Raw genomic sequence first — 26,076 nt, forward strand, 5'->3', positions numbered from 1 at the left:
TCTGTCAACCGCACTCCGAAAAACAAAAGATTTTATTTCATCAAGTCGCTGAGCAAACTCAAATCATCAGGAGTTAAATACAGTACATTTTTAGATCTATAGTTGACTTAAAATATATGGATGGAGATTATTTTATTACATGCAAACACCTGGCGAAATAAAGGCGAGTTAACTCCACAAAAAATGGTTGTATCATTTAGCACATTGATCAAATGTTCTTACATTGGATCACTTTGAACGAAATGAAAGTGTCATGCTAATTTGGTTTCTTTCTTGTTCGGTCTGCTGCATCCCGAGTTATATGTGTGACTTGAATGAAATAGTAATCCATGAAATGTATTGGTTTCTGTTCTAGGTCCTGTGTTGAATGATGGACGAATGACACACCTCCTCGTTCCGCTCCTCCTCCTTTTGCGAATTCCCTTCTTGTTCAGCTTGGGTGAGCGCACATGTCCAAACAGCTGCCGGTGCGAAGGGAAAACTGTGAATTGCGATTCATCGGGCTTCCTGGATGTCCCAGAAAACATTTCAGTTGGGTGTCAAGGCCTCTCCATGCGCTACAATGAACTGCATACCCTGTTGCCGTACCAATTCGCTCACCTGGGTCAGCTTCTCTGGATATACTTGGATCACAATCACATTTCGGCCGTTGACAGTCGGGCATTCCAGGGAGTACGTCGACTTAAAGAGCTCATTATGAGCTCGAACCAGATCACATCTCTGCACAATTCAACGTTCCACGGAATTCCCAATCTTCGTAGTTTAGACCTGTCATACAACAAGTTGGAAATCCTGCAGCCGGGACAATTCCATGGCTTGCGAAAGTTGCAAAACCTCCACCTCCGATCCAACGGTCTCTCGAACATCCCTATAAGAGCATTCCTCGAGTGCCGAAGTTTGGAGTTTCTGGATTTGGGCTACAATCGAATGAAAGCTCTCACGCGCACCACCTTCTTGGGGTTACAGAAGTTGATGGAGTTGCATCTCGAGCACAACCAGTTCACCCGCATAAACTTTTTCCTCTTTCCTCGTCTGGCCAATCTGAGATCACTTTACCTGCAGTGGAACCGCATCAAGGTGGTCAATCAGGGACTTCCCTGGACATGGTATACTCTGCAGAAACTTGACTTATCTGGAAATGAAATACAGAGCCTGGATCCGGCAGTGTTCCACTGCTTGCCCAACCTTCAGGTTCTCAACCTCGAATCCAACAAATTGTCCAACGTGTCACAAGAGGCGGTGTCAGCGTGGATCTCACTGACTTCCATAAGCCTCGCCGGCAACATATGGGACTGTGCCACCGGCATATGTCCGCTTGTGGCTTGGTTAAGAAATTTCCGTGGCACCAAAGACACCACTATGATATGCAGCAGCCCAAAGTATCTCCAAGGAGAAAAGATTATGGAGGCCACAAGGAACCACGGCATTTGTGAAGAAACCGACTATGTTCTGACTGAGACACCCTCGCCAATGTCAGAGCTTTTTTCTGAAGGCACCAACGAGCTGACATTTGCCCCCACAAGTGGGTCTCCGCTCACGCCACCAACCTTTGGTCCGCAACCACCTTTCGAACCGCATCCAATTCCTCATCCAACGTTCCCTGGGCATATGAGCAAAGATCCACGAGACTCGGTGGCACGTAGTCGGCCCACTCACGTACTACCCCCGGAGATGGAGCACATGAATCTACATAAAGTGGTGGTGGGCAGTGTGGCACTCTTCTTCAGCATGTCTCTAATTTTAACCATCATCTACGTATTGTGGCGGCGCTACCCAGGTGCGACCAGATTGCTGCACCAGCGATCCATGGTGGGGAGAAAGTGTCGTAAAAAGAGTCCCGAGCCCGAACAGGACCTAAGCACCCAGCTGCAAGAGTATTACATGAGCTACAACCCCGCTGCCACTCCGGAGGCAATGGAAGTGCTTGGCAACGGCACCGGATCCTGCACTTGCACAATGTCTAGCTCCAGGGAGTGTGAGGTATGATCCATCGCATCAGCCTAACATGGTAGAGATCAAATTGAAAATACACAGGCTCATCAGCAAGGTAAATATTTCAGCAAATATACCCTCTAAAATACTAATTAACTCACTTTAACTCACATTTTAACTTGCTACTTTGCTGAATGCCTCCAATTATTCAGGAGTAATCCTTAAAACCATCTTTATATTTTTTTTAAATGAACTAGCTTTTCAAATATTACAGGTGGCAAAAAAAACATCAGTGGATAATTGCTTTAATGTATTGAGCACATCAAGGTTCTTGAGAATAATAATCCATCCATCCATCCATTTTCTGTACCGCTTATTCCTCATTAGGGTCGTGGGGGGTGCTGGAGCCAATCCTAGCTGTCTTCAGGCACGAGGCGGGGGACACCCTGAATTGGTTGCCAGCCAATCGCAGGGCACACAAAGACGACTCTCACTCTCACACTCACACCTAGGGACAATTTGGAGTTGTCAATCTGCCTGCCATGCATGTTTTTGGAGTGTGGGAGGAAACCGGAGGACCTTGGGAAAACCCACCCGGGTCCGGGGAGAACATGCAAATTCCACACAGGGAGGCCGGACCGGGATGAGAACCGGCGACCTCTGCACTGTGAAGCCGTTGTGCTAACCACTCGAATACTGGGCCGTGAGAATAATAAATCAAATAATTTTGGATTCATTTAATATTAAGGGAACCGTGAATAATTGGACACTAACACAAGTAGAAATTATACCGCATCAGTGTTGCATGACTCACATTTTGAGGAACAATGCCTGCTTGGATAACAAGTTTGCTCACGTATTTTTGTTTTCAATTTTGAGTTTGAAGGAATTTTTTTCATCCTCACATTACATCGCTGCAAATGAGGCAACAATGTAACACCTTGAAGCAGCACGTCGTCCTCACGGTGCAGACGTTTCTGGATCTATTCCTGCTCTGGACTTTCTGTATCGAATTTGCATAATCTCATGGCACCTGTGTGGGTTTTCTCCTGGTACTCCAGTTTCACACACATTCCATTCCAAAAAACATGCATGGCAGATGGATGTGAGGGTGAGCATGGCTGGATCTTCGTTTCTGTGTGCCTTGCGATTGGCTGGCAACCGGTTGCCGAGTGACCAAAGACAGCTCCAGCACAACCCTTGTGATATGCAGATTAGCAAATGGACATATGGATGAATTACACCTTGTCATGTCATGTACAGAGACTAACATCACAAGTTTTCAATGAAACAGTTTATTGATTCGAAATTATTTATCAAAACAAACAAGTTACCTTCTTCACAGAAATAAGGAAGTGTATTACAACAGCTGTATTACTATGGTGCAGCAGAAGACACAAATTAGACTGCATGAAATGTTTCTCCGTTTTCTGTGTCAAAATGAAGTAGGAATCTTTCTGATGGAGAGAATTTGTTGGAATGTAGCTATTCCGGCAGGTTACATAAATCTAGGCTATCCATGGGATAAAAGATGTAGATTTCTCAAGACGATGTATGAGCGAATTCACAATTTAATAACATGGAAAAATACTCTGACAATTGCCTTGAGTAAGTGTTAAATGTTTAATGATTGAAAAGGCTAAGTGGTATCTTGCTCGCCAGCAAAGCTGAACAATGCCTCTATTTATGGCTTTGTGCCTCAGGTCTAAAAAAATGTGCTTAAGGTGCAATTGATGTTAGCATTTAAAGTGATTACAAGTTGCTGTGTTTGAACAAGACAACGGCATTTTTAATTTTCCTCTGGGTTATTAGATGATGCAGTCTGCATTAGAGCCAGTACTAATGTACTGGAAGCGGGTTTGATTCATAATATGTCTGCACTGATGAACATAAGAACAAAATTAGATAAACAAAAACACTTCAAAAGTATTGAAAAAAAATAAATCAAGAAGGCAGCCCGGTGAGCTCGCCAACTTTACAGTGCAGAGGTTGTGAGTCCAAATACCGCCCCGGCCGCTGCGGCCTGCCTGTGTGGAGTGTGGAGTTTGCATCTTCTCCCCAGGTCCACGTGGGTTTTCTCCATGTCCTCCGTTTTCCTCCCACATTCTAAAAACTTGCCTGGTTGTTCGTCTCTTCATGTCCGGAGATTGGCAGGCAACCAGTTCAGGGTGTACCCAGCCTAGTGCCCAAAGACGGCTGCGATAGGCTCCAGGACCCCAGCGACAATCGTGAGGATAAAGCCGTTGAAATATGAATGAAAATAAATAACGCCCACTTAAACAATGAAACCTTCACATAAAATATACAGTACAGTCAAGGCCACATTGGCGTAGATTTAAATTTGCTAAAAGGTGTTGTTCCAGGCTTTTTCATGAAATGCTTCCAATAAAATAGAGCATTAAAAACAAAACAAAACAAAAAATCACATTATGCAGCTTTCATCATACAAAGACATGTGCAGTTTCCAAAGCGTTTGAAGAAACTTCTGTAGTTTCATGACATATTACGAATGGCAGTCAACAATAATTCAAGCAACAGTCGCTAACATTGTGGCTTTGAATTGCCAGGGACAGAAACGAAAACATTTGTGTCTCTGGTCGATTCATTAAGCATTCCTTGTGTTTGGGATCCTGTGAGTGTAGCCTGTGTAGCCTCTTCCCCTTTGATGGGGGAAACGATGCCATACAGCCAGCCGCAGTGCTCGCTTGGGATGTTTTCTGGCTAATTTCCCCTCGAGACTCGTTCCACTTGACAGGCATCACTCCACAAGCCATTTAGAAGAACACTTTCATTTTCCGCTCACAGTCGCCTGTACGGTGCCACTTTTAAAGAAGGATTAGGAGCTGAGGTGGAAGCAGAAGCTCAACGGCTCTGAGCTATCATGACTTTGAAACTAGTCTGAATTTTCAGATCATTTCATTGCATCGAAGTTAGACACCTTTTTATTAAAACCCACTTCAGTAGTTCCTGTGATCCCGTAGATTAACCAATATCCATCAAACCTTCCTTTTTCTCTCTCTTATCTGGTCCGTTCATAAAGCACAGGGCATCTATGCACATGCTTGCACATGGTGAGAGCAGCAGCTACGGAGCACGTCTACCCCTTTTTAAGAAGGATTCCCACTTAGTCGTTGCAACAATCTCTCAACATAACCAAGGGCCGATTTCATGCTCTCGTCTCTCAATTGCCAGGTCATTCTCAAAAACAAGTCCCCAGAGAGGAGTTGAATGATGATGCATCATTCAGCTCATTTTACCCAAGGTTCCACTATTGCACATGCAGAAGTACTGTCACACTCAAAACAAAAACTGGTGAGTGTACCATTGGCAGTATCTAGAGTTGTGTTTGTAGAATGCGATGGCTTCAAAACAGAAGGATTAGCCTCCTTTGAACGTTTATACATGTGGGGAAGCAGCTTCATTGCACAAAAGAGCCACCCCCACGACTGGCCTGAATTGAATTTTATAATCCTGCTGTATCTACCCCCATGTTCTTCTTGCCTCCGGCTAGGGTAAAATTTGTGTTCTTCATCTTTGAATCAAAGCATCAACCCACCCACCTTTCATGCAAAGTCATTTTGATGTGGTACAAATGATGTTGCCAACACGTGTACGCTGACTCTCAAATGTCCCACGCTTTTAATAACTTTCCACGAAGTGGTATGATTATACATGAATTTAATAGTTTGCTGTCTTGAGTTTGGCACGATGGGGAATTGTGAGACTAAATAAATAAATAAACATATGGGAAGATGGCCGGACCGACGGACGGACGGACGGACAGAGAGAGAGAGAAGAGAGAGAGAGAGAGAGAGAGAGAGAGAGATCATCAAGAACCGTTTTCTTGTTTTTGACAGTCTCATAGATTTGAGTCTTTTGGACTCCAGGCGTCTCCTGAATGTGTGCTTTCTATGGTCTTAATTATGAATTTGTTTTTAGTTGGAATAATTTTCACTCCATGTCCAGCACTTAGCAGTGTTTTTGTTTTTTTTAAGTGCTCTATTAACACTGTTGAGCTGAGAAAAGTTTAATGGTTGATCACTGGCGCTTTGAAAAGTTCAACTTGAAGGGTATGTTGGAGTTTTCCCTCAGCTTAGTGCATTTTCCCGCCTGTTATGCATCCAAAGTTTCACATTGACAGTTTGATTGGGGGCTTACTTTTGCTGCGGCACGCTTGGGAAAGTGTCGACTGCCATTGTGGTGGTAAAAGGGCTCCTGTAGCTATCGGCTTCTTGTCAACATGTTTTATGAAATCAATATGTCATCGTTCAACTTAACCTCTTTGAAACTGTGTAATTGTTTTCTTCACTGGTGCGCAAAGTCATGACAAGCAACCAAACTTTCTCTACTGGCCATCACTCAAGAAAGGCTTTGAAAATTCAGCCGTAATTAATTAATGGAGCTTTTTTTTTTTTTTTTTTTTTTTTTTTTGGGGGGGGGGGGCAACCCCCCCCCCCCCCCCCCTTTATAGCATCCTGAACAATGACTTCAAATTTCAAAATTCATTATCCCTTACTGCATTGCATGTGAAAAGAAAAAAGTGGGTTATTTGAAATTACTTATTTTGTCAAATTGTTTCTGGAAATAAAATGATTTGGATCCAGATATTTTTTTTTACTTACTCGACTTTAAAAAAATGTCAGAATCCAGATGATTTAGTGAATTCTGACATTTTGACAAAATAGAATGGAGTAAATTAAACAAATACACCTTTCAGTACATGATGAGGCGGGGAAACATTTATCTGCCTTCACTGTCAATGCCAGTAATAGAAAGTGCATTGCAACAAAACTGGATTTGATACTCTGACTTCGTTCGTAAGAACTAAAACACACCCTACATGGTGTCTATATCAAGTCCTGGGGACCAAATCTGGCCCGTCACATCATTTTATTGGTCCCGCAAAAGCAAATCAAAATTGTGAAATTCCATGACGATTGTTAAAGTCCAAACCAACATTTAAAATTGTCCCATTTAAACCACAATAACAGTCATTATTTTTTACTTCAAATTTGAAAACTAGTCATTTATTAATTTGTTGTGCGCTCTATATGATATATGTGGAGAGGATTAAACATTGTAATGGCTTACCTAAATTCATAATGGCCCCGAGAGGAAATCGTAACTACAAAGTGGCAAAGAATGAGTTTGACATCTTTGAACCTCCTCAGTAGTTATATGAATGCGTTGAAACTTTGAGAACCAAAAAATCAAGCCAAACATGCTTATGGTCTTGTCTACAGCACAGATTACACCTGGCGCCTAGATGCCATGATTTCGCTCCTGTGAAACACACATATTTGTCCCACAGCTAATAATGCGCACTAACTTTTTCACTGAGCCAGCAGTGTGGACAATGAGAAAAGTTGTGTTTTTGATTTGATTGATTACTCACACCAACCTCTTCGAGAAAAGGTCAGCAGGTTCAGGAATGAACCGAATAATGAATTGCATCCCCAAAATGCAGATATGTACAACACACAAACGCCAAAAAATGTTTCTAATGAAAAACACAAATGAGACAAAGTAGAAAGAGAAATCACGGGTCTAAAGGAGCCAGGAAAAAACAAGGCATTGATCAAAAGCATCTGCGAAATACATGGAAATAGTAACAGTGAAAATACAAGCAAAATGACAAGAGTGTAATTTACACAACAAAAGACTAAACAATACCAATTCTGACTAAACAAGCATCTCAGAAAGCAAGACTATGAACGAGCCCAAGAGGTCGAGAAAACACCATTTAGCATATACGGCAAGCAAGGTGAATACGCTGAGAGAGACTTGCCTACTGTGCAGTCCTTAAATACTTGGCAAGATTTGATTGCAAAACAGATGGAGGTGCATCGCTCAAGAGTCACACCTTTGATGCCAGCTGGTCCCTCACAAAGGTTGTATGGGGAGTGCTGGACCCTATCCCAACTGTCTTCAAGTGGTATGGGACACAATGAATGGGTTTCCAGCCAATTGCAGGTCTTACACACACAAAACCATTGACGCTCAGAGTCACACCTCAGGACAATTTAGAGGATTCAACCAACCTGCCATACCTGTTATTTGGAATACGGGAAGGCCGGAGTTAAAATGGAACGACATTGTGAGGTTGACGTGGACCACTTCATGCACATGGCGTGAGTGGTAAAGCACTGAATCATCTGAGGAGAATAATTTGCGAGCAGAAATGTGTTTCATATCAATTAGGGATTAAAATGGTAAAAATGGAACATTGAGGAGTCAGTCACTCATTACATTTGGGATTAGACTGTCACACGAGGTGACTGTGCCTGGACTATTAATGGGAAATTAAGTGCATGGTCCACTGGCTACTGCTACTGTATGTTAGTGATGATTGCACTAATGAAGACAATTCTAAATTTCATGCGGGTGTCAATCATGGATAGGATGCAGGTGCCTGTGATGTAGCACTAAGGTATTGATGCTGTACTAAGCCTCCTTATTGATGAAGGACTGAGACATTTTCACCAACATGACAATAAATTTGTCTTCAAAATCATGTAGTAAAGTGAAAATGTTGAGTATTTAATCAACATGCCATGCCTGATATTTGGAATGTGAGAGGAAACCCAGAAAAAAACCACAGAGATTCATGGAGAACATGCAAGGCAGGTTGATTGAATACTCAACATTCACACTTTACACTGGTGGGAAGGCCTTCATTGAAGCTAATTAACTGGTTGTCATTCAAAACAACACAATTTTAGGATGAACTTCTGATAATAGAATTATCAACTTAACCCGACCTTCTGTTTTTGTCATTTTTGCAAAACCTTTTGTTCCCATAAATGGGTGTCAAACTCATTTTTTGCCATGGGCCACATTGTAGTTACGGTTTCCTCTCGAGGGCTGTTATCAATTTGGGGAAGCCATTAGAAAGAATGTTTCATCCCCTCTATATCTTACATACAGAGCGCACAACAAATTAATGAATGGCAAGTTTTCTAATCTGAAGTCAAGACCAAAGACTGTTTTTGTGGTTTACATTCTGCAATTTGAAATTTTAGTTATATTTTTTAGCAAGCATCATGGCACTTGACATGCTTGATTTGTTTTCACGGGCCGAATAAAAATATGTGACGGGCAAATTCTGTACCCCGCCCATAGACTTGTGCCATAAACGGCAAAAAAAGTCCAGAGTCCTCATGAACAGTAGAGTAAAAACATCTATGCGCTGCACATGCAACATCTGAAATAATGTGACATGACATGCATGTCATCATGCAGTATCAGTATCGGAAGACCTGAATCAATTGAAAGAAGGCATAAAACCAACCAAGCAACCAACCTTTTCTTGCAAATCATACTTTTTTTCTGCCCATACTCTCACAAGGACAAAAGAAAACCAACCGCAAATGAATTAAACCTTTCAGGGACAGAGGTTCCTCCAGTAGGCAGCTTATCATGTTATCGGGTTACAGAGTGCATAAAACGGTTTAAAAAAATATTGCTCAATGCAATGTGCCCTACTTGATAAAAAGTTTATACTTACCTATAGATGGCAAAAGATAGCCATGCAACTAATTTATAAGTACAATACTAAGACGCCACAACATGGCACAAAAAATACTCTGATTGCCTTCTGCTCAGTGCAAAAGCAGTACATATATGAGTTTTTCAACAAATCACTGTGGAAATTCACCCCTCCCCAAAAAACACCACTAAACGAATGCAAACAGCAAAGGTTCACTGAAAAACAGCATGATATTCCAATCATACCATTGCAAATATTAATAAATAAATAATGCACCTAAGCTCACATTAAATGTCATTTAACTGAGCTGCTTTTGTGCCATCATCCACATGGCTTCTAGCAATCATCTCTCCCGTTCATGACACTGGAACACTCAGTATTTTGACACTGCTGTCATATTTACTTGACTTTGAGTCCACTTACGTCACAGCAGGAATGAGTCACGATCTAATGACTCACACGCCGGAACACAGTTACAGAGAGAAAAGTTGTGGATCAGAATTACAGAGTTGAGTTACTTCCATTTCAGCAACCTGGTGGATGAAAGGTTTTTTCCTTGCAGTTATGAGATCCAAATTCAAATGTCTTCGTGAATCTCCAAAAAAAGTTTGCCTTTCCTCCAAGTTCTTAACTAAAGTCTCCCACTTCTCCATTGCAGAAGAAGTGAGTGTGGATGGTTGTCTCGATATATTTCTGCTCTGTATAAAATCAGAGCGACTTCTCTAGGGGTGTACGCTTGACTTGCGGGTGAATATGAGATCCTGAAAGCTTAGAAACCAGGTGAGCTGTCAGTAAGCACAAATTGTCTGGTTGAAATCCCACAGCAGGAGGGAGACGTGCGCGCGTGTGCGTGTGTGTGCGTGCGTGTGTGTGCGTGTGTTTAGAGGTGTTTGGGGGTGGGCTAATTTGGAACAGGATGAGTTTACATCTGGGTTGACATAGTGGAGACAGGACATCAAGGTTTTGTACAAGCAAATTAAGACATCTCTAACCATATGGAATACAACTCTTGAAAGAACGCACCTGGGGAATCATTTCCTTGGGGAGTGCATTGAACTCTTTTGATTGTCTACTAAATTTAATCCTCCAGGAAGGCAAAATATGTTAGTCAGTTAGACTTGTGGGCCTGATTTTAGCTCAGTGTAGCATACCTGTCAACCTTGGCTAATAGCTTCCCTTACAAAATGATTATAACACCCGACATCGACGTCATCGCTCTGACGTCTGTGGTCATGAAGTCCTTTGAACGCCTCGTGCTGAACCACCTAAAGAACATCACCGGACCTCTGCTAGATCCTCTTCAGTTTGCCTACCGGGCAAACAGGTCTGTGGAGGATGCAGTCAACATCGGACTGCACCACATCCTCGACCACCTTGACAACACAGGAACCTACGCAAGGATCCTGTTTGTGGACTACAGCTCTGCGTTCAATACCATCATCCCAGAACTCCTCATCCCCAAACTTCTCCAGCTTGGTGTGTCCCCCACGATCTGCCAGTGGACCCTCAGCTTCCTGACAGGACGGACACAACAGGTCAGACTGGGAAATATATCATCCACAACACGAACCACGAGCACTGGAGCCCCGCAGGGATGCGTCCTCTCTCCATTGCTCTTCTCTCTCTACACGAACGACTGCACTTCAACGCACCCAGCTGTCAAATTCATAAAGTTTGCAGACGACACCACGGTCATCGGTCTCATCAAAGACGGCGACGAGTCTGCGTACCGACAACAAGTGGAGCAGCTGGAGCTCTGGTGCAGCCGTCACAACCTGGAGCTGAACACGCTCAAGACAGTTGAGATGATCGTGGACTTCAGGAAACATCCATCACCACAGCTACCCCTCACACTATCCAACTGCCTGGTGTCAACCGTTGAGACCTTCAAGTTCCTGGGAATCACAGTCTCCCAGGACATGAAGTGGGAGGTCAACACCAACTCTATCCTGAAAAAGGCCCAACAGAGAATGTACTTCCTGAGGCTGCTAAAGAAGCATGGCCTGCCACAGGAGGTGCTGCAACATTTCTACACGGCTGTCATCGAATCCATCCTGTTTTCTTCCATCACCGTTTGGTTCGGGGCCGCTACAAAAATGGACAAAATCCGACTTCAACGGACAGTTAGGACGGCGGAAAAAATCATTGGCACCGCCCTACCCACTCTCGAGGACTTGCACACTGCAAGAATCCAAACTACGGCGCGGAAAATCCTACTGGACCCTCCGCACCCTGCCCACCACCTTTTCCAGCTACTCCCCTCAGGCAGGCGCTACCGATCCATGCGCACCAAATCCAGCAGACATTTAAACAGCTTCTTCCCCCAAGCCATTAACTCTTTGAACTCTTTCAACAGTAGCCAAAATGGAACTGTATAGTGCCACTTAGCAGTTTTTTTTTTTTTTTTTTTTTTTTTTTTTGACGACGATACTAGTGCAGCGTGTTCTACCGGAAACAAATTCCTTGTGTGTTCTACATACTTGGCAATAAAGATGATTCTGATTCTGATTCTGAATAAAAGTTGTAATACGCTGAACATTATTTGAAATGATAAAAAAAAGCCTTGAGTGGAAATGCAGACAGCTAGCTTACAGCGCATGTGCGCGTTATACTTTTATCAATCCTATCGTATTCAGCGATTAAAAAAATTATATATATCTATATATATATATAATATATATATATATACTGTAAAGTTGTAGTATGTTATACATATACACGTATGGTGAAACAAAGCCTCGATTCAGTAAGATGTAGCAGATTTACAATGTACAAAATCCCCTCCTAAAATGAGACTTATGTCAACCGATGCCATATGTTTAATCGCTTGGAATAATGGCTTGTTGCTAAAAAGTCACTGACTGCAGTGATTCAATGGACTGATTTGCATATAACTTTCCACTCATTAAATGTGTGAATATGAATGTGAAAGGTTTTCTGTCTCTGTATTTTCAGTAGCTGCTTTGTGACCAGAGTCTTTAAGTCTTGCCTCGTTTGTTTTCCGCATGCTGAAAACACAGCAGGGCAATGCTGCGTATCTCTTCACAAAATCAGTGTTTTGTGTTTTACTTCCCGCAAAGCGCTTCCGTTCACCTTTAATCATTTCTCCACAGCGGAGAGGATTCATTTACTTGACATATTTATGTTTTCAACATGCCTGTCCTTTAGGAACAGCTGTTAATATTTAACGTCAGACGTCTTCAAAATAAATTGAGGTGCTGTCATCTCGCCTCAATCGAATTTCCGTTTTATTCGAGAGCACACAAGTCCATGAGCGGTTGTAGGGACGGAGCCTCCATTCATATCTGTTGTCAGGTCTATAAAAAGCATCCCCACACAAGTACTGTTGAGTTTACACATTGTTCTGACAATCTTTTGTGGGGGCTATTCCATAAATATCTACCAACTGGAAGGGCACAGGAAAGTCAACACATAGCACATTAAACATGTGAGCTCCTACTATGACTTTGAAATGAACGAAAAAAAATGTAACGTCATATCTGGTGGAACTCAATGGAAAATTTTGATGTTAAAATAATGAATGATGTGTGTCAAATAGAAATAATCAACCCACAAACACAAACTTCGTGTGCGCATGCTGCATAATCCACAAGAAAGAACCATAGTTGAGGTGAAAGTACATTTGTTATCTTGAGATGAAACAGATGGAAAATGCCCTCATGGTGTTGGTAAAGTGATATTGTGGGAGAGGCAAAGACATGAGAATTCACTTGGATATGAAGGGAGCATATTTGACAAATATCTCAGTGGAAGGGATATTGTTCATATCCCGTTTTTGATGAAGAGACAGTATGTTGTATTCTTGTCATTACAGTAACAATGTGGGAGAAGATAAACAACCTTCATGGCTTTCTGTTCACAAAAAAAACAAAGCAAAGTGGCGCCATGGGCAAGATTTTTCTCTGGTGCCGCCCCCCTCCCTTCTGTGATAATATTGTTTCAAGTTTATTTGTTTTTGTTTTTTCATTTCCTGACATATTTTGGTCATCAGTATGAATTAGCGCGGGGGTGGGAAAACCTTTTTGGGGGGGATCCACATTACCGTAGCTTTCGGTGCATAAGGCGCACCCAAAAGCCTCAATTTTCTTCAAAAGATGCCCCTCTGCCTTATACGCAGGTGCAAGATGTTTCATTTAGTGAGTGGAAAGTTATATGCAAATCAGTCCAGTGAATCACTGTTGAGCCAAACCAGGTCTCGCAACAACTGTCAGCAGCCACCGACTCCATTTTCCTTAGTAGAAGTATTGCGGAATCCCAGCCCCTACTCTAGCACCGTATAATGTGGTGTGCTTTATATTTTGAAGCCTTTTATCTATTTATATATTATATTTGGAAAACATTTTTCATTCATTGAAGGTGCACCTTATATATGGAAAAAAAGTTTGAAAATACACCATTCATTGGGGGTGCGCCTTATACTCCAGTCCGCCTCATACACCAGAAAATAATTTTTAGTATTTGAAGGCGGGCCGGTTCAGCAAAAGATGGTACATAAAAACTGTAAAAAAAAAAGATTAAAATACAGTACATATAAAAAACTGTAGATGTTAACAGTCCATACCAAATATAAACGAAACAAAACCATTAAAGTATTAGTATATCTTTATTCACGAGAACTGTGAAATAACTCCATTGTGGGACAAATAAAGGTTTTTTTATCTTCTTTTATGGTACAGTATATGTCCTGTATTGAACGTCCACGAATGTTAACAATATTCATGTGTGACAACACAAACAACAACGTGCAATTATATATTGCCCAAAAACTGCAACATACAGGACAGATACATGAACAAATATATTAGCTGGACTGCCTGTCGAGCTTCGAGCAATTCACTGTGAGCATGGAAACTGCCAGAATCGGGAAAAGCCAGAATTGCTTCCTTGTTTTTCAAAGTCTCCCAATGTGAGTCTTTCCGACTTCAAACAGCTCCTGAATGTTTCGTACTTTCTAACCAGCTTAGTTTAATGAGATACATATCACTTTCTCTTCCGCTGTAATTACTGCTCCTCGTCGTCATGATCCACATTATGTTAAGGTAAATTAATTAAATTAAGAACTTTCGCAATCCCAGGAAAACTCACGGCAATCAAGAGTCGCTTGCATCTCACCATATTGGATCTAATGATAGAAAATAGCTGCATGGACATACAGTACATATTCCATCATATAAATAGGAGTTGCTTCATTTAGCGCTATTGGCTTCCAGAACTTCCTTCTTCTGAATCAGTCCTTCATGTAATGTAGAATGTTTCATGCATACATTTTTAAATGTTTTTTTAATTAATTTTTTAGATTATATTAGATTAGAAGAGCATTTATTTGTGGTGAAATTTACATTTAACATCAGCAAAAAATACATAGATACAGCAGCTGCTGTAAAGGCAGCCACTGTCGCTGCGCCATCTTCAAGTTAAACAAAAAAAAAAATCCTAAATAACAAGTTAAGTGACACAACACAAAATACACACACTCTTCAACCTTAAGGACTTTCCGCACCGTCTTTGTTGCAAAAAGCTGTTCTAGATGATAGGGAGGATCAAAACCTCCTTTTCACCAGTGAATCAAGGACACCATGGTGGAATGTGCACATCTGCATTCATGGACGAAAAGAGATTGTTTCGCATCTCATGTCCCACGTCAATTCGCTTCAATTCCAAGCTGTGCCAGTTCCACATACGCTTCGGCGCTGGGCGTTAACACTCCTTTGTTCTCCTCGCGGGCTCCTCAAGCCATGCGTCCATCCAGCCCCAAACTGTCCAACAACAGCGACCTTTCCGCTGAACAAGGCGGGGCTGTGAAAATGCTGCGCATTACAGGCGCAAATGCACAAGTGCCACAGAGCTGCCCAACGATGACAGGCAAATGGCACATTCCTCCCAATCAAAAACAGTGCTGGCATATTCGTGCTGCCAAGAAGGCGCATCCACTCAATAGTTTTCTCCTTGATGAATGTCGTGGCCAAAAATGATGAAAAAGAATCCACATCCAGTCCACACGACAACACAAAGACAAAAAAAAAAAAAAAAAAAAAACAAAACAAAAGCAAGGCTCGTAAGAGCACTTGCCGACGGCTGCCTACTTGGGCGCCATCTAGGTTACTCAGATTCAAGGTTTTTGACCAGGTTTGTGAATTCCCGTTTGACAGAGGTCCACAAATGGGAGAAAAGATTTCTTCCACCATCTCTCTCCCTCTCTCTTGGTCTCTCCCTCCCTCCCTGCGCTCTGCAACTTCAAACTGCGCCACTCGACCTTAAATGCCTATTACTACAAGTCCAAATGAAATAAATGCATTCATATTGAACCCCAACCTTGTGTTTTCTGATTATAATCATAGCAACTACAATTCTTTTTTTAATTGATTTCTGCGGCATGGAATAATGCATTATTGCCTTACAGGATTTTTATACCGTAGAAGGTTCATTGGCTTTGACAGCATGGCCAATGGTGAAGAAGCTTCAGAACTTGTTTCATTTTCATATGTTCATGCCACCTAAAAAAAATAAATTCTTGAGAGAAAATGGTATCAAAACACCTGCAGCAAGAACGACACCATCACACACAAAGTACTGTTTTTTCGTTCCATTCGAAAGTCCTTGGACTATGCTGTACTTTTCATCAGTAGAAACATCCTTCTGCTTCCCCCCCCCCAGGTTGTGCTGAAAAAGGGTGACTCACTTATCCTGTACTTATGTAATTTTGCTTTACTGTGGCTCACAGAGGAAACTAATTAAAATGAAACCTGTCTGATATCAGCCCCAGTCTTTCAAAATGGGAAAAACTAATTATGCTAAAACTTGTTATGTTAAGAAATGTTTCAGCAAACTCCATGTTTACAGCACACACTATATAGTATGTGTGGCTTCTCGACAGATTAGATTGTCGACTGAACAGGCGCATCTTTGGTTTTAGATCGTTAATGGTAGATACAGGCTTACAAACCTAATTGGTTCCCAGAAAGTGTGTGTAAGGCCAAAAATGTGTCTTCCATACAATAATTTTCCCATGGGAAACCATTAAAATGAGAATAATCAGTTCTCAGGTCCCCATAAAACCTAATTTTCTACTAGATGATCCTTAAAACTACACAGAATATACCTTATTTTATGTATAGTATAGGTGCTATTGTATCGTAATTAAAGAAATAAACTGTACTGTATAATAAAGTCGTTATATTTACCTTTGTGATGGGCGTTGATGTAGTTGCCACTTGATGATATCCGAGTGAAGTTGCCGTTTATAGCTACATTGACATTGATGTTAAACAGAGAACAGAATCAAGCCTTTTGTGTTATTCGTTAAGCAATGATATCACTGAATATAACATGTTTCTTCACAGCGACTTGAAGAATGTGAACGTAAAGTAAATCAATATTTCTTGATGAAACAGAGCTTGTGACTGCTTTGATATGCATGTGGGAGAGATTCCACCAGCCCCTTCCACCCTCAACTTTAGCGGTACCACCGGATTTCATCTTTGTTTTAACTTTTGAGAGTACATAGATATTGCATTGAGTTATCCTTTTTTTTAGTTTTAATGTATTTTTTACGCTACAACACAATCCACGGTGACAGAGACTTAGAGAGGCTTGCCATAGCTGTATCTCTTAATGCGCTCATCCATCACCCAAATAAATCACAAGCACCATAAATCACAATGCCGAAGCGCATATAAAACATGCACATATTCACCCACGTTGGGTAAATAAGTGCATACACTACGACACTTGCCCACAGACGTGCTGGCTTTGCTCGTCTTATCCAAAGCCCGTCGGGTATGATGCCCGCTGGGAGATCTGGGAGCTACGTCAACATACAACATTGCTGTTTTTTTGTTTTGTTTTTTTGCGATTCAGTTTAATACCACCTATAGTGTTCGTACTATATCTCAATATGCACTGAGATTCACATCTTATATATTACAGTATTTATGTTATATCATGCTCATTTTTTATGCATGTAGTATTGCCACAGAACAACTTATAGCTATGACCTTTTTTTCCAACTTCCCTTGACCTATTATTGAAAGGTGTGTGCAAGGGTGAAGTGGCCATGGATAATTTGGGGAGGTCCATTTCAAACTTCGATTGCCACGCATCCAACACCACATCAACAAATAGATTTGGGTGTATTTTGCCCACCGTCGGCATACCCCACGTATATTTCCTCCTTGGTGTGTTTGACCATATTTTTCATGAAAAACAGAAAACCTCAATTTTAAGCCACATAATTAGTAAAATGCCCGTTCACATTTCTTTCAATTATAATTAACATTGTTGTCAAAAGGTCAATTTCATTGACTTCACACCATGTTATGACAGACTAGCCTCGTCTACTAATTTATAAAATTATGTATGCATTTCGGTCTTTGTTAAATGGAGGTTCCTGGCAATTAAGCACGTGGATGATTCCAAATACGATACGATGCTTATTTTCCTGCTCCCCCCAAGTGAGAAAATCGGCTCACTAACAAGGTACTGTGTTTACAAATTAGGGCCCCACCTCACCCGCTCGGTGTGGCTTGTTTTTGGTCCCCAATTTATTCACAGTATGTCAAGGTCACAATGAAATAATTGACCAACCCGTGTCTTCCATTAACACAGGTACCGATCAATCGTGGCCATTATGGGCAGTTTGTAAACACGTCAGTCATCCTTCATCTGGCATGCATGATTTATTTTGACCATGTACAGGTATGCACACTAAATCTGTGTACCACTAATGCGTACATTTTTGCTTTTCACTTGAAAAGATGAAAAGAAGAGTGATGAAAGTGGTGAAACGTAGGGATGCGTCTAATCTTGGAAACCACAAAATAATGAGAATCCTTCAGAGAGCCCAGCATGATATCCATCATATCCATTCAGCCCACTGAGCTGTATGATGCTTTTTGAATTAGTGTTACCCAAATTTATTGAATCCATACATGCCAGAGGGTGAACACTTTCCCTTTATCAACGAACCAACTGAACAGATCATGTTTGATATTTACGCAAGATGATCAAAACTCACCATCAGAGGAAGCTAGGAAATGATGCTGCAGTGATTTTGTGGCAGATATTAAACTCTGTTTTGTAGCTCCAAGGTGTAATATTTGCTCTTTGATTTTCATATCAAGGTACGATATTCCCGTAATTGTTGACAAGTAATATTCCTCGGTTGCTGTTTTCCCATTTCTGCTTGATCAGGAATCTGCCATTCCCATTTTGTATTCTTTTTTTTTTAATGATCATGATGGTATGCTCAATTCTTCTGCCCCAGCTCATTAATTTCCCCTCCTATCAGACATTTCGCCCAAAGATAAAAGAATGTTTGAAAAGGAATTAGCTGTAAAACCACAACTCTTTTTGAAGATGAAAGATATGTGCTTCCACACGCACACTCTCTGCCTTTTGTTTCTATTCAAGTTATCACGTAAGATGTAGTCAAAATTAGAAGATAGGGCACACAAGAGGACAATGTTCTTGTTTGGTTGAAGCAATTGGCTTCCCAGATGAGAGGTGATACGTATACCTATTTATTGAAAAGTATTTTTGTGATTGCACCTTTAATGACTGCATGAATACAACAATGTCAGAAGACTGAGGTGTATACTGTAACTGTGCAAAATTGTTTCATAGAAAACTGTACATAGTGCAAGTATCAAGGAAAAGGCATATTGATATATGTAGCTGTATTGCATCAATATAAGGTGGCTGTGCTATTTACAATACAAGAGTACAGTTTTTTAATCAAATTATGATATTGATGTACAGGTATATCATCAGTGGTAATATATCTATTCCATTAGCCTACTTAGGCAAATAGTAATATATCAGAATGTTATTTCATTTGTAGCATTTGCTTTTGTTTAATGTCTGTCTAATGAAAACAGGAACTATGTGTGGGGAAAAAAATGAATTTTCTCCAATATCACTTTGTACTCATTTCAGTTCTTTTTAGATGACTCCAAAGATTCATTCATTCATTCATTCATTCATTTTCCGGCCTGGGGTCGTGGGGGTGCCTGAGCCCATTCCAGCTGTCTTCGGGCATTCCTGTTTTAAGTTGAATCTTGTCTTCGGTATTTTTATTTTAAGAGAATTGCAAAGTTTCAAAACAAATGTTTTTTTTTCATATCCCAATTGACCTCTATTTTATTTGAGAAGTTTTTTTTTATTTTTTTAAATTCTGATTAGTGAAAGTGGGCAATTGCTGCTCACTGGATGGGTCTAAGACCAAAGCCATGGCCCACACAAGCATAACCTACATTTCTCAGGATAATCCATCCATTTTCTATATGGCTTATTCCTCATTAGGGCCACAGGGAGGCCGGACTGGGTCTTGAACTCACAACCTCTGCACTGTGATGGCATCGTCGTGCATAAGTTGTGAGTTCAAGACCCGGTCCGCCCTCTCGGTATTAATGTTTTCAAAATGTTTTGCTCATGACTTTAGCCATATTCATCTTAAAAGGTTGAAACGGTTCATCTGAAAGTACAGAGTCACGCGAGAGAATTGGAAGTGTTACTGCATAAGCCAAGTCACCACTGAATATATGAGCTATTGATCAAAATAGTTGAAATTGAAAGCACCTTCATCTCTGTGAGCATCGTTTGTCTTTATCCACAACTACTTGAAGTCAAGACTCAGAGAAAAATGTCATACAGGACATGAGAGGTGTGTGTGTGTTATCAGGCGGGTCAGTTGAGTCTCCAGGACTCAAATTAATCTATGTATCATGTCGGCTGTTGGCTTGTCTCCGGACATCATATTCCTTTTTAAATGCCTTGCTGTGCTTCGAGGCAAAATATCCATGACATGACCTGATAACATGATTAATGAGACCATCAGTGGTATCAATGCCCAACCAGCGGTCACCTCGCATTGGTTTTAACTCAAGGGTCCAAGCCCATCTTCCTTGCTGAGTTTCTGCTGGGATCTTGCCAGCTTGGAAGCGAGACTCTGTTAAAGTAAAGTGAAATGCATCATCTACTTATGCAAAGATAGCAAAAGTCAAGCTAATCTCGAGTGACGGGTGCAAAAACCTATTTAATAATGGGCAGCCTTCCCTGACCTCATCAATGATGTGAGCATTTTATTCGAGGCAGCAGGCTGACTAAATGGAAAGAAGGTCGGAAGAATATTAATAGTGAATGTAATTTTTTAACTAGAATGCCAAGAAAAGATAATGACTACAAAAGAAGACTGTGTAAATGTTCATGCACATTACAGTAGGATTAATTGAATCGCGCGAGCCTTCAGTGAATTCCCGCAGCGTGCAAGGTTATGCCACTGATTTCATGAGTGGCCGAGTCTCTGTCACTGCCTTAATGGCAATCTTAAATTTGAATCACAGTTGAATCAAGTTACAGTCTACAAGAAGAAAAAAAATCATTTATTGGGTTTGAGCAACCAACGCTGAAAAATGAAGCAACAAAACACGTTATATTTTACAATACATATGTAACCATATGTGCATTTTCACCATTGGATGAAATACTAAAGAGTGCTGAAAAATGCATGTTGCACAAGCGTGAGGATTTCATCCCCCGGTAGATATGAAACGATGCAAATGGCCAAGGAATGTGAAAAAAAAAATCAAATTTGTGTACTGCATATGCTGTTTTTATATCTTGGCTTCCTTTCTTGTTTACTTAAAATAAAGAAATGAGTTTCTTGCTGCATCACCTGTTTTCTTTACTACACATTCTTGTCAGATCCAAACTATTCCAAATTCTAAATATTCAGCTCATTAAAAGGACAACCGACGTCACCGGACAAGTTGTGTCCATAATTTGTAAAATGGGTTCAAATGACTTCTACTGAGCATATTTTAATAAGATTCCACTGCATACAGCTATACTTTACGTTTTAAGACTCGCTCTGAATATTCAGGAAATCTTGTTTTTTAATTGGTGACGAGTCCGTACGTGACGTCACGAAAGGACCGCCCCCTGACCGAAAAAAGACACATTGTAGCAGTCTTTCCATCACGTCAATGTATTTTGCTGTACATGTTTGATCTGAGAACCGTGTTGCACCCAAAAGCCGCCAGAAGAGGCATCCAAGCTCCATATAAGGAATTTATCAGCCCGTGGAAGCGGAGGTGGCCACCGGAGGTCGCCACCGGAGGTCGCCATTTTGTGCCTCTTTTTTTTGGATGAGAAATTTACCCCCATAGTTGCCTCAAAATGGCACATATAATTCTTTAATCGATTGCAAACATATATGCTTTCCTCTTCAGAACTATTTGAATCATATTCATAACTGGTTGTGTAACAAGAAAGCATATTCTCCGAATCTGAAGCCATTGTTTTGATTCACAAGCAATGCAAGACGTCTTGGCGTGACGTCACGAATTGGGGGCGGGACTTTCTGAAAATGCCCAATTCGCAGCTCAATTTTTTTGCAGATTTTGGACACTAAGTCATTTTTATTGGTGTTTTGCATTTGACTAAAAATATCATACTGCATGTTTTTAGATGCTATAAAACATTTTTCTGATGTCAGTTAAAATACTAGTTCATATACGTATAAGGTGCGCTTGCGTATAAGGCACAGGGGCATCTTTTGAAGACAATTAAGGCTTTTTTATACATCAGAAAATACGGTACTATTCCCTAATCGCCAACCCCACCTCAGAAAAAAAGTCCCTAAATTCTGATATTTTACACCAGTATTTTATATGGACATATATCAGTCTCATTCAATTAACATTTCGGTTAATTCTTCAACCTTCCCCATCGGTTTTCGTTGGGGAAGGCTACGTAATACATTCACATGTAGTTCTTGCAGAAATTGCATTTTATAAGGAACTTGAACAGGATGTTTCCATTTCTTCGTGTTTTAGTGTTTATGAATAACATTTGGGAAGCAGCATTAACAATATATATTTATTGAGCAAAAACAGGGTTAACTCCAGTGCTTTCTTTTTCTTCTCTGTTTATTGGACATATAACTCGCCCTTATGTAGCCCAAGAATAACCATGGTAATCATGGCATTGGGACATTATCAATTTCTTGTGCCTATATTTCTATATTATATATATATTATATTATATATTTGTTTCTACCGGAAACAAATTCCTTGTGTGGCCTACATACTTGGCAATAAATATGATTCTGATTCTGATTCTGATTCTGATTCTGATTTCTTTTAATCATCTCTCCATGATGCAATGTTTTTGCAAATTGGACAACTTTTTTTAGCTACCTTTGTCAGACCCTGTCTGTCTTGCATTGTTTTCACCGCACTACAATGTAATCGCCAATCACCGCAATTACTTAAACACTTTGGCAGGTACCACTGAAAGGCATAGAAACATTGTTAGATGTTTCTAACCAAATCTTTTCATCTGTGTTCTTGCAGAACGAGTATACATGTCGACGCCCATTACCTGGCACGTGGCTGGGGGAGCTGCCTTCCATCCATTAGAAGGAACTGCTTTTGGATCGTGCTGGGAACAACTTACCCACCAACACATAAAATATTATTACAGAGTGTGGTATGTGGAGAACAGCCTAAGGATCCTATTGAAATGAATCACTAAAAACCTTTCTGGAATTTACTAGAAAACAGTGTGGACAGAATCAAAGGCTGTGATACTTGTTAATATTAGTTTCTGTACTGAGGGCCTAATATGGAGGAAATCTCACAATAACGACTCAGCAACGGCTGATATCAACCACATTTGCTTATTGGCTCTATGAGGACACTGTGGTTAGATTTGAGGATCAAGACTGTACATATGCCAGATTGCTTTAAAATCTTATTGAGAAACATGAACTCATCGATGGGCCTTGCTGACAGAGACAGTATGCAATTTCAAAGCCCACTTTGATTCCTTAGGACAGCAGTATGCTATCCTACAAAACTGACTTTTCTCTGAGCAAGGTTTGGATGGCGTAAATGTGCCTCACGGGATCCCTTTTTTTTTTTTACAACCAGTTGTTTCAGATAACCTGGTTGCAGGCTGTCATAAGAAGAGATGAGTCAAAAGAAAGGAAATTAGCCAGAGCCAAGACTATCCCAAGTCCAATGACTTTTGTTGTTGTGTGTTTGTAATTTAATTGTTTTGTTTTTGTACATTTTATTTCCAATGTGGTTTGTAATGGCGATCGGTCCCTCCCTGGTTGAATTTCCTGAACTGAAAATGTAATCAGGATTGTGGAGGCAGGAAAAAAAGTATTGGTCATGAATCAAAAGTAACTTTCTTAGCGTATAATGTAATTAATGATATCCTTTAAGGCTATTTTTTTCATGTCATTTTTCACCTTAGCCAAAGGCACCACTTTTCCTGTTCGTCTCTCCTTATCATGGCAGCATCGCTCGCCCAAAATGTCAATGAAGCAATCTGTTTCCTCTAAACAATTTTGATTCCTTTGCCATCAGGCAACATTTCCTCCTTTCCTTTGAGGCATCAATGCATTCATCCAACACGAGACTTGTACATCTTGGTATTGATTTGTGTGGACACAAAATGAGGAATTACAACAGTTTAACATGCGAACACTTTTGCCAAAGTTTTATGGTAATATAAAGACCAAGCGGTCTGTGTCGGTGCCTCTTCTCCCCCTCACCCCATAAAAACTATCAATTCAACATTATTAATGTTCCCCATTTTCTGCTGCAAAATTTAGCGGTGTATTTGGATTTGGGCAAGTAGCTAATGAAACTGACAATACCATACTATCATGACATGTTATCAGTAAATAGACATATTAACTCATTCACTGCCATTCCTGAATTTGTTCGGGAATTGAAAACCATGACATGGAGCACCATTCCCAAATTTTTTTGGGGTTTTGGTTTTTTTGGGGGTGCTGATAAAGCTCTGGTCAGACCTCTGGCAATGTTTGTCCCTCCCATGAGCGGGGATCATTTGCGTTTTGTACGGCCGCCCCCATTTCAAGCTCAGATAACTCTAGACCCATATACCTTAGGAATTTGTTTCTGATGAAAGAAGAGACTCAAAGGTTGGATTGAATGTTTTTGTAGTCCTAAAACTAAATTATCTGTGGGGCCTGCAATTTGAGTGAAAATGACGAAAACCTTGCGACTGGAGTGGACACATTTTTGCACATCGTCTGGCAGTGAACGAGTTAACAGGACAATAGTGACATTTTGTTGTTGTTGTTGTTCCACAGGGAAATTTGAGCAAGGAAAACATTTCCTTCAAAATGTCTATACCTGGATAGTACATGTGCGTGTGTAAACTGTCCAACCTTCACCCTGTTTTCACAAGTGGTCCCATCCTGAAATGCCATAAAAGCTTACCAACAGATTTTCCATTTGCTCTTCTGCTTTCTACTTTTACCTTCCTTTCCCATTCGCTCAAAAATTGACACTCTACCAAATTTTTATTTCCGAGAACAGATTCCCCTCAAGAGCAGCTCATGACTCGTGCAGAGATGGCATTTGCTCAGACCTGTCCGGTTGAGATAACTGAGCCCTTTTCACATCATCAAATGACTTGTTTCACTTTCCTTCAAATCACCATCCCTTTCACCCCTCCGAAAATGGACATCCGGCGCGCGGATCTTTGTGTGCTAGTGTTTCATATTTACGAAACTGTATATTGCGTTGTGACATGCTTCTCAAAACCCTTCAATGTCTCCCTTTTTAGACTGAAAAAAAAAACAGCGTTTTGTAATGTAAATTTCCTGCTTTCTTTACCGTTGTTGATTAGTAAGCGGCTGTATGTTTTTGTTCACTTTCAACTCTGTGTTTTTTAAATGAAACTCTCAACTTGATTGATCAGCAATATGACGTGATCAAATAAAATATGATGAAAAAGGTTTCTTCAGCCGTCATCTGTACAAATGACGACTGAAGAAACCTTTTCATTGATGGACCACTCCTGTATGACTGAGAGCTTACACAAACGAAATAAAATATGACCTAGCCATACCCTGTTCATAATTGTTGAGGCTTTTCAGCATTGCACATGTATGCGCAACCGATTCCCTACGGATTTGGAGTGCCGAAGCTATTACATCAGCATTAGCCTCATTAATTTAGAGGGGAAGAACATTGATCCCTGCTCAACAGTTCTTGTTCACGGCAGCCCCTGTTGCGAGCTGCAACGGCCCTAATTATGCTTCTGGTGGATAACTCAAGAGGGGCTTGTGATTATTGATCCCTCCCCATGTTCACTGTGCTCGGAACTTATCAAGCTGTAAGAGCAGATGGTTGGTATTCAGAATGCTCCCATGGGTATCGCTTCGCTAATCTCGCCTCGATGACATGATCACCTCCTCCCTATGTTTGGCCCTGGTTTCTTCAACGTTACCTGGACAAATAGTGCTATAGCGCTAAGAGTAGCTTATTGTGATGTGATTCCCAAGTTTTTTTCTTGTAAATCTGTGACACAATTTAGTTCTTGAACTCACAAGAAAAATCTGAAGATGGAGCAAGAGTGTTCCTAAACAGGTGGACCAACAAAAATATAGAGGTATTTTTCATAATGTAAGGATACCAATTTTGCGCTAGTCCCAACCAATACCAGCTGTGTAAACAATTCAAAGCGTCATCAAGCAGTGCTGCAGTGACCAGCAGCAACACTTTTGAATGTGCAGCGAGCAAGTGTCAAGTAATTGTGTGAAATATTGATCAATGGACACTTGTGCTTATATTTAGAGAGGTGAAGTT

At 40.7% G+C, this 26,076-nt stretch overlaps 1 protein-coding gene across 2 annotated transcripts in view; it reads left to right on the top strand.

Moving 5' to 3' along the window:
- Positions 1 to 25,351, top strand: part of LOC148884391 (leucine-rich repeat transmembrane neuronal protein 4-like) — a 37,045-nt gene extending 11,694 nt beyond the window's left edge. Inside the window, exons 2-3 of one of the 2 annotated variants that reach the window (XR_016118318.1) lie at positions 356 to 2,047; positions 22,795 to 25,351. Coding sequence is in view for 1 of the 2 variants with exons in the window: in XM_089020873.1 (XP_088876999.1) it covers positions 356 to 1,980; positions 22,795 to 22,860 (1,691 nt within the window). In the remaining variant the exon portion in view is untranslated. The remainder of the gene's footprint in view (positions 1 to 355; positions 2,048 to 22,794) is intronic. The other variant, XM_089020873.1, reaches the window with a different exon arrangement.
- Positions 25,352 to 26,076: the final 725 nt, after the last annotated feature.

Source organism: Hippocampus bargibanti, linkage group LG18, assembly GCF_051943395.1.
Source record: "Hippocampus bargibanti isolate YZ-2025 linkage group LG18, ASM5194339v1, whole genome shotgun sequence".
Lineage (NCBI taxonomy): Eukaryota > Metazoa > Chordata > Actinopteri > Syngnathiformes > Syngnathidae > Hippocampus > Hippocampus bargibanti.